This window comes from Ostrinia furnacalis, unplaced genomic scaffold (assembly GCF_004193835.3).
Source record: "Ostrinia furnacalis isolate ACB-3 unplaced genomic scaffold, ASM419383v2 OfSCF1627, whole genome shotgun sequence".
Taxonomy (NCBI): domain Eukaryota; kingdom Metazoa; phylum Arthropoda; class Insecta; order Lepidoptera; family Crambidae; genus Ostrinia; species Ostrinia furnacalis.
Genome location: NW_021131866.1, coordinates 3574 through 13582, shown reverse-complemented (window position 1 = coordinate 13582; position 10009 = coordinate 3574). Strand labels below are relative to the sequence as shown.

At 39.3% G+C, this 10009-nt stretch overlaps 1 protein-coding gene across 3 annotated transcripts; it reads right to left on the bottom strand.

The window, feature by feature from the left end:
* Positions 1 to 791: 791 nt before the first annotated feature.
* On the bottom strand, positions 792 to 9405 carry LOC114353124 (putative uncharacterized protein DDB_G0291608). 3 transcript variants are annotated; one of them, XM_028304959.1, is made up of 9 exons: positions 9067 to 9405; positions 8750 to 8827; positions 8272 to 8410; positions 7696 to 7831; positions 6995 to 7124; positions 6016 to 6069; positions 4732 to 5012; positions 3481 to 3609; positions 792 to 2762 (listed from the first exon to the last, which is right to left on the bottom strand). In XM_028304959.1, the coding sequence occupies exons 1-9, from the start codon at positions 9173 to 9175 to the stop codon at positions 2664 to 2666; spliced, it is 1155 nt and encodes a 384-aa protein (XP_028160760.1). In that variant the 5' UTR covers positions 9176 to 9405; the 3' UTR covers positions 792 to 2663. The 3 variants fall into 3 exon arrangements, with proteins under 3 accessions (XP_028160760.1, XP_028160759.1, XP_028160761.1); XM_028304958.1 differs by having other exon boundaries at positions 3481 to 3612; positions 9067 to 9396; XM_028304960.1 differs by having other exon boundaries at positions 1873 to 2762; positions 3481 to 3612; positions 6995 to 7097; positions 9067 to 9396.
* Positions 9406 to 10009: the final 604 nt, after the last annotated feature.

Genomic DNA, 10009 nt, shown 5'->3' with positions numbered 1-10009 from the left:
AGGAAAAACATGTAGAAATAATGATGCGGGCAACCCGCATGCGGATTAAATCTGCACACGTGCCAAAATCCGAATCACAGGAAAAGGCACTAATCTTAAAAAACGACATCGGCAGAACTTGACATCAATTTTTTCGTAGAACCCTGTGGTAGAACCATCCTTTCCCGAGCCCATAAATGGCCATGATTTTACCTTGTACCTACTCATGGTTACAGTATTACTACATCCCCGCAATAGCGGCTTTCATTTATCTCAACCCACGTATTCGCTTTGTCCTCTTACAGGCTTTACCTAGCTCGTTAACCTGAGGAAATTAATTTCCGATTTTCTTTTTAGTCTTTTGGACTCTGATTTATGAATATAGTCCCTGATAGCCTATTTATTCTTTATTCCTGAGAAAGATACGTATCAAAAGATAAAGGCTTTCTTCCTTATAAATCAAATTACCAAAAACGAATTGTACGTATTTTTACTTTTTGAATTGAGACACCGAGTATGTTACTATTCAGGCGATAGCTTATATTAGTATCCTTAGTTTCCATCAAGGCGGAGCGGAGAAATATTTTGGATAACCAATCAGATTTCATTTAGACTGAATGAAATTGAAGAGAATGATATCTGACTGGTTTTATTCAAAACATTTGGTGGAAACCAGGCAGTCTTAAATGGACTTGAAAAAAAAATTTGTAAAATTGAGAAATGGTGTGATACAATAAAATACATTTTTTCCGGAATAGTTTTATGTATTCGTGTTTTCTTTACATTTCAGAAGTGTTTCAATGTTGCAGCAGCTTTTTATTTACAATAGTTAGATTTTTATTGCGACAAGCTAGAATGATGCGACAATTATTATGGTAGGTATAATCCTGTTTTCCATATCAAAGTGCACTTATGGCTTAAAAATGTTATGTTTAGGAAATACAAGTTGCTTGGTTCACTTAATAAGGTCAACTTATGAACAAATTCTTGAATACACTGTGACAATTGTTTTGTATTTTATCATTAAAAACTATACAGCGTTCATTAAAATATGGTTAGTTTGCGTTTTGTTGAGTCAGCGTCATATAGTTTGTATGACACCCAAAGTAGCCAAAATGTTGACAACACCATCATGTTCCAATTGTTCCAAAGACGTGTTGCGAACTTTCTGGCTACTTTGGGTGTCACGAACTTTTTGACGCTGACTGTAAATTCAGTACATAAGTCATGAAACAATAATAATATAACGTTTAAATGAAATACAACATACTAAGCTAATAACTAAATACTATACTATTATATTATACGCCATAAAAATATTATGTATCTATACATAGTTGCATTGCAACAAAATACTATGAACTCTACAATCCATTTCTCACAAAAAAACTTTTGATATTTGATATCAGGTTATATTATTTTTTCTGTACATAATATAGCCCAACCAGGATCATTTGCCAGTGATTTCTGGGGACAGAAATTCCCGTAACTAATTAAAAATACACATTTTCACGATATTTTTAAATTATTAGTAGTTTTAGGTCCTCAAAAATACACTGAAAGAATCTCAGTCGGACTGTAGCAATATATTACATTCACTGCGCTATTAAAGTCTATATGTAAATCGGAACGTTGCTTATTTGTACAATAGCTTGCAATATTATAACTATGTAACTGTTCATATTACTGTATGTCAGTCTGTATTGTATGCACTTTACGCCGGGTTGAATTCAATACCTTTGTCCGGAACCTTCAAACATAACACTGTCCTATTGAACTGCATTCTATAAAATAATACACCTATGAGAATACGATGTTAAGAACAAAACAGGATTTTAAAGATCGCAATTCTCATAGGTGATCAATACCGTCACTCCCTGCTGCATGTCTCTAAAATATTTCAGAGACAAACTGCAGTTTCTTAACACTTTCACTGCACTTAGTCACGATCGATATACTTGTGTGGCAGTTTCGTATTAAATCGATCGAAGTCATACCCCAAGTAGCAAGATAATGAATTTGGTCTCAAGAGAGACTGTGAGAGTTCTTACTCAATCGGTAGAGTTGAGTAAGTTTGCTTGCCAGATGAAAGTTAGCAACAAAAGTAGTACAGTGAAAGTGTTAACCCTTTTAATCCATGCAGACTGCAGACTTTAGATGACCATTTTTTCTTTTATATTTTTAAGTAAACAAATTATTCACAAATAGCTTGTGTATTAATTTCGAAATATTCTAATGACTAGTTCAAATGTAATATCTTGTAAAATATCACTTAAAACTAGTAATTTTGGAAATAAATAAAATACAAATTAAATTCAATCTAAAATCTGCAATCTGTAAAGATTCTTACACGGTGTCCTACGTTAGCCACAATCGCGACGCGACACGACACAACGCGGCACTAAGCAACTGATAAAATGCACTCGGTAGATCGCAGAAGACAGACACTGCCTTTCAATGCCATCTGTTTGATGTCACGCTACTTCCCGCCACGCCACGTCACGTCATGTCGTCACGCACGACACCGTCGCACCTCGCGCGCCCAATGCCATCTTGAATCGCGCTCACTTCCCGCCACGTCACGTCACGCCACGGCACGTGTCACGCACGACACCGCGTCACACGTTGCGGCAGTGGCGTCCGGACTAAGGCGGCTTGCCAAGCTGCCGGCGTATAAGCATTAGCTAATAGCGATGCCGATTCGGGTATATGTTCGGGTTCTGGACATTCGGGTTGGCTTGCTGCACCGGGTAGCCTTGGGTGATGCTGCCGGGCTTCGTGTTCTGTGGGAAAGAGACAAAATCAATAAGACAGAAGAGCTATTCCTGCCTTTTAGAGATTTGGTTTCGGGGTAGCTACTTCGCAAGTTTGTAACCTCCACTTGTCTGTCATAATGCCTCCTTTTTGCTTTTGCGCCCATTAGGGGGCGCTATCAACTCCGTTGAGGACCTATGATCTAACCAGTAAGATGGTACAGAATCCATATACAAGGTCTATTTAAAATGTGTTACTCACTAATTACACGCCTCACTTTTTTCCAGCGCTTCGAGAAGAACATTTGGCAAATGTGGCCTCACAAACTATCTGCCCTTTCAAAAATAGAAAATCACTGGGGAAGAAAACATTTAGGCTAAGAACTCACGGCGCGATTTTCACCCGCGCCCGCGGCGGTTGTGGTTTTATTTCAAAACTCACGACGCGGTTATTTGCGCGGTTATTCTAAGAACTCACGGCGCTATTTTAAATCGCGCCGCGTGCTAAAGTCACTGGTACAAAATGGTAAATGTCGCGTCGTGAGTTCTGGCATTAGTTTTTACATAAGTATCTGCATTCTACAGAAGCTGCGGGCGCGGGTGAAAATCGCGCCGTGAGTTCTTTCTTAGCTTTACAAGAGGGCACTACTATCAATACGGGTTATTAATTCAAATGTTTGCCACTTGACGTTTCAGAATTGTTTGACTATACCTGCATTGCTGTACTGGGGTACTACACACACTGTACCTGCATAGTGCTGTGCTGCGGCGGCGGGTGGATGGCGATGTGGCGGCTGACGGGCGGCGGCTGCGAGTACGACACGCCGCTGCTGACCGCCGGGTGGTGCCCGTCACTGAGGCCGATCAGCACTTGCGGCTGCTGGAGGAGACACACAATGTTAATCACCAGGTAAGTATAAATCTTTTCTTTATAATAATATTATACTGTACTTACACTTAAAATTTATACGCGCACTATTATTATTATTTATGTATGTATATTTTATGCAGTATAGGTTAGTGTCCGTGACTCCCACTCGGCATGGGGCACACTGAAAACCAGCGTCGTGGCCTCCCTCACCGGGGGCCATGGCATATGCTGAGTGGGGTCCCATTGCGATGGACATCGCTGTGCGACAGGGTGGCACTGCTCAGTTTTACTTTCACTTTCATTGTATGTTTTATTTTATGTCACCTATGTCTTATTTACTTTTTTTTCTATTATTTACATCTTTTGTCTTCTGTGATGTCCATGGCAATAAATGTTTCTTTCTTTCTTTCTTTCTTTCTTTCTATAAAGGTAAAAAGTTCAGAAGTTGCCATAAAAATGTTCACAATGTTGAAATAACACACTTCCCCACGCCAGACGATGGATTAGGAAGGACTAAGCGCTCCTGCACACGACGCCGCTACCGCGCCGCAGCCGCGCCGTCGCCGCGCCTTTGCACTTTTTATACGCGCCGCGTGAACACCGCTGCCGCGCCGCGGGCAAAATTATGCTTTGATGGCGCGGTGGCGGCGCGGCGGCGGTTTAACTCGGTGCGTATGAACAGTGCAAAGGCGCGGCGACGGCGCGGCGGCGGCGCGGTAGCGGCGTCGTGTGCAGGAGCGCTAAGTCCGCGGTTGATATGTTAGAGCGGCGGCGGGCACTCGTTGACGCCGACCGTTATCTATCCTAGTGTCTATTTGAATTAGGTTCAAAATCAAACTCGCCTATTTATGCTCTTGTTCTCCTGGCGCTGCGCATCGCGGTTCTTACAAGTCTGGCGTGGTACCCTATTGCTCTTAAGAATAAGACTCAAAATCCAACTCACCTGTTTATCCTTATTGTTATCTTGGTGCTGCGCATCGCGGCTCTTCAATAGATCCAGATACATGTGCTATCGTTGCGGCGCCGGCGCATACATTAATCCGGCGTGGTGCGGCGTATACGCGTACATTAGGTGAGGCTAAAGTTAACCTTAATACCGATCGAAATAAGGTGCATAATGAAACTTACCTGTTTATCCTTATTGTTATCCTGGTGCTGCGCATCGCGGCTCTTCAATAGATCCAGATACATGTGCTGTGATTGCGGCGCCGGCGCATACATTAATCCGGCGTGGTGCGGCGTATGGGGCGTATGCGGTGTATGGGCATGGTGGGGATACAGTAATGGCGGCGGGCGCTCGTTGACGCCGACCACGCCGGAAACGCCGACCACGCCGGAAGATGGCATAGCATAGTATGCGCCGGAGGATACAGAAGAACCGCCCACTTGCGACCCGTACTGAGATGGTTCTATACAATAAAATTAATGTTATTATTGCACGAAATGTAAATTTTACATGAAATTGAACATTGTAAATTACCATTTTTTTACGAAAAGAGATACAAGATTCTTTATAAAATAAATAAATAAATAAAAATTAAAACATTTTGAAAATTTACATTTCGTTATAGATTTGTATTCGCTTTGCGAAGTCCAAACAGCGATAGTACACGCTAACTTTTACGAATTGCGATTTTTCAATGAGGGTTTTCGCGAATGAAAGATCCGCTAGATGGCGGGACGTGGATGAGGGGTCTGACTGCTGCGTGATTGGTGGATTTTGACATATCTGTCAATGTCATGTCAAAAATAACCAATCATGCAGCATTTGGACCTCGCGTCTACGTATTGCCATCTGACGGATTTTTCATTCTAGAAAACCCTCATTACATGCAATCATGAAAAGTGACAAATAACTACTTTTATCAAAAACATGTAAGATCCGCTGTTTTTGGGAACACAGGTTTTAAGACTAATTAAATAACAGAGAATAAACGAACAGCAAAACTTAGAGGAAACACAACACAAAGCAGGAAAATAACAACAATAAGATACAACAACCATTAAAACAAAACACAATATTAAAACATTTAACAAAATGAATGACGATTATTTGTGAGATCAGAGGTCTGAGCATGCACTAACCTTTTACCTTTGTTAATGTTTACATATTTTTGACTGGTTAGTGCTAAAGATGAATACAAAAAAAACGTGAAATAACATGCTAATTTAGTAGATATGTAAAGTGCCCCTACATTGCTTAGTGAATATTTTTTAAATCTCAAATAACTTTGACATCTACCTATCTAAAGCACGTGTGGTATTCACAGTCGCTGGGACAATGATTCTGGCAATTATTAATTAAATACCACAAACCATGAACAAAAAAGTTGTGAAAATAAAAGAAAATCGTGTAAGATGCGCAAGAGTTGTTAAGCGACAGAGGTGACACCTGGCGGGATTCGGACTTACTGTTCCAGAGCACGGCGCGGGCCATTTGGCGGCCCATCCGCCCGTCTTCCACCTCTGCAAATATACATTCACGGTAGAAAACATATACTTACATTTCATTATAAACAAAGATAAATCAGTTACCTATTTAAAAGTGAACACTAAAATTGTGGACTGGTTCAATCAATTTCATGAAAAATAGTACTTTCCCACAAGAATATATTTCGAATTGGTTTATAACTATTTCTATTCCAATAGCAGTAAAAAAATCTCTTTTTAGAAAAATTCATTCTCCTCATATTTGGAGCATAATTTTTAATTAGTAAAAATAGATTATTCATACTAATTCTTTTGCAATGATCATATCATAAACCCCCACGCTTTCGCATTGCATTGTATTGTATTAAAAATTCAAATTAACCATCTTCCTGATAAAAAGTTACAATGCTTGTTGAACACTGTTTTAAAATGACATTTCTGTACTAAACGTCCGCGTCACTTTAAAACACTGTTCAACGAGAGTGTAATTTATATTAGTAGGGCTGATTTTTTAATCGTAGGATAACTTTTAGACTAGGGGCAGACCACCGATTTTTAGTTGGCCGATAGTTGTGCCCGATTTTAATTTGTATGGAGAATCGACCAAATCAAATCGGCGTAATGTGCGCACTTCCATACATGCACATACTGATTATTAACTGTCCGACAAAACTATCGGCCGACGAAAAATCGATGCTCTGCGCCTAGGCTTAACTGAATAATAAGTTTGGCACATTGAAAAATCAGCCCTAAACATTTAACCGAAGACAGTAAAAGCAGAGTAAATACAAATGAGTAGGTCATCTTCATAGAAACGCCCGAGCGCGGTTTGGCCCGAATTTTGTCAGTGTGCGTGCGCGCCGAATACGTATTGGCGCGCGCTCACATACAAACCGCGCTCGGTGCGTTTCTATGAAGATGACCTACTCATTTATATTTACTCTGGTAAAAGTCAACTCACTGTGGTCCGAGTAAACGGGTTGATGCTTCATGTTCTGCGGCTGCAGCCGGTGCGTGTACAGCGCGTACGTGGGCGACGGGCTGCGCGGCCGCTTCACGCCAGCCTGTATTGGGCCACGGACAATAGTTTGCTAGAAAAGAATTTGCTATTGTGAGGGAGAGTGCTATGTTTCATTATGAGATTTCGCTTATGCAATTTTTTACTACCTTAATTAAACACACACACAATCAATCTTCTAACTAAACTCAAAGGTGACTGACTAACTGACTGACATAGTGATCTATCAACGCACAGCCCAAACCACTGAACGGATCGGGCTGAAATTTGGCATGCAGGTAGATGTTATGTAAGAAAGGATTTTACGGAACTCCACGTCAAAGGTTGTAAAACGGGTTCCACGCGTACGAAGGCGCGGGCGGCAGCTAGTCACCTATATTTTTGGGACCACAAAGTTTGGCTTACTGGGTCAGTTCTTACCAATGCGTTGCGTTATTGAATATTTCTAAACAAGCTACAAACATTTATTTAAATCATTTTTGTAATTTGCTGTAATGCCAAGTCAACTCAATTCACTAGTGTGAGTAAATAGTAAAGTTTTCATAAATGTTTCTTTTTTGAATAATTTCTGGCATAAATGTATCTAGAAATAATTCTTACCCAATAAGAAATCATGATCACCAAGAATCTTTTGTATTGTATACCTTGTTCAGAAGATGTGAAGATAGGGGCGGCGGTCTGCCCTGAGACTGAGGAGGTTCTCCCTGCCCTGTCCCAGACTGCATCGGAAACATTGGGATCTGAATGTTGCCCATCGGCATTTTCATTGGCTGCATTTCACTGGAAAAATTTCATTCCTCATCAGTTTTAATTTAAAAATTAAGGTGATCAGAATAAACATCAAAGGATTTGTTACGTACCTTTTGCGGTCAGGTTAAGTAACCATACATCATGCTGGCTGTGTTCACTTTGACCTGACTGCAGACCAAGTCCAGGTCTTTCAAATCACATGAACAAAATGTGCTTACAATGACAACAGTTCATAATTATAACAAAATATGGGTGTAGTTTGTCGGTTACAACCTTTGTGAGCATCATGACAAATCTGCTCCTCTCAAAAACTTGTAATTGACTAAATTAATTTCTATTATTTATCAACAACTAAATGAGCAATTCGAAGTTCAACAGCTTATCCAATTAGTACCAAGTAATTAATGATAGCATTAAAATTTAGTTCTTGCTGTATTATAGTAAAATGGACCATACATTCCTATACTCACTTAGTTTCCTTCTGTTGCTGTCGTTTCCTGATTTCGTCTTCATTGAGAACTTTCTTTAGTTGCATGAAAAGTTGTTGTTTCTCTTTTTCCAGTTGCTTCAGCTTTTGCTCCAACTGCTCAATTTGTTCTTTTGTTTCTTCTGTAATGCATTTTAATGTTCAAAAATTGTTGGTCTGGACACCAAAGCTGGCACAAGTTAGTGGCGTTAGTTTTTTGGTCAGAATCATCACTATCAATTGCTAGTGTGTAGACATGAATAACAAGTTTGCGAGTCAGTTAAATAATTACAGCGACTGGGAGTAGTCATTAAAAATGTTGACTTTTATTCAATTCAGTATCAATAGTAAAAGCTATTACTGTTTTAAGGTTAAGTTAAACCTGTTGACTTCATTAATGTTTTCAAAGAGAGGAGACTATCTGCCAAATGTAAAATAAAATGTGTTCAAATACATAGGAAAATTAAACCTCAAAATCATACCAAGTGTCATGACATCCTGCCTTTCTCTAGCCTCTCGTTCTTTACGTAATCTTTCTTCCTCAACCTCTGCTTCGTATTCTGTAATGAAATATAATTGTTAAGGTAGTACACATGTTTCTAAGGTAAGGACAATAATTAGCAAACATTAAGTAGAAAGAAAGCATCATAGACCACTGAAGACAACATACTGAAGCTTGTGAGTGATCAAAAAGTAGTACAATGCCAGAGATCAAATTAAGGCACATCATTCTCATTAATGGACTTTAGCAATGATCAATAGAGCTCAATAGAACTGCTAAACGTGAACTCGCATTTACCTTCTTTCTTCCTCTGTCTTTCTCGTATAATATGCCGCTTGAGAGCATTCCACATTTTCTGATCAGCGTCATTTTGCTCTTCTTCCGACGTCGATGTTACAGCAGGCATTGCGGAGCACAAAAAGCCAGCACAAATACACCAAGAACCAATACAAATGAAACAGTTATTTTAGCGTAAACCTGAAGAATTATTGTGGGTTATGATCTGTAGTACAAAATCAAAATTTGCACACGGTTTTCACGAAATATTTATGCTGTGAAATTTGTTTTTATTTAATTTACGACGGATCGGATTTACAGTTTTACACACACACCAACACACACTTTGACATTCGTTAAACGTCAACTGTCAACAGTGTTGCCAGTCGGGTCTTGTCAGAAATTACCAGAAATATGAAAAAATGTAACCTTTTTGAATAAAAAGTAACCTNGGGGGGGGGGGGGGAGCGGTTGTTCATGGATGGAAAATGAATACAATTGATCATCGATCGTTTCCCTAAATTTTAAATTTTGACCATTCCATGAAGACCGAACAGAGACCGGTCGCGGTCGTATAAAAACGTTTCATGGATTTGCGTTTTATTATCGAAAAACATTCGCTAAACCTCATTTTTTTAACAAATAATAATCTAATTCATGTTTAAATGCAGTTTATGACATAATTTTTAAATTGACACTATTAATATTTTTTACTGATTAACCTGTAAAAGTTAATTCTACAATTTCTGAAAAATCACCTAAAAGTAACCTTTTCATTACTGTAACCTAAAAGTAACCAATGCAGTTCAAAAGTAACCTAAAAGGTTACAAAAGTAACCTTCTGGCAACACTGACTGTCAAGAAGTTTTGTTTTTATACGTCTGCCCACAGATATGGATTAGAGCGTCTGCCCACAGATGAGACAGGTCCTGCCGTCCGTCAGTTCATTGCCTTACAACGACTT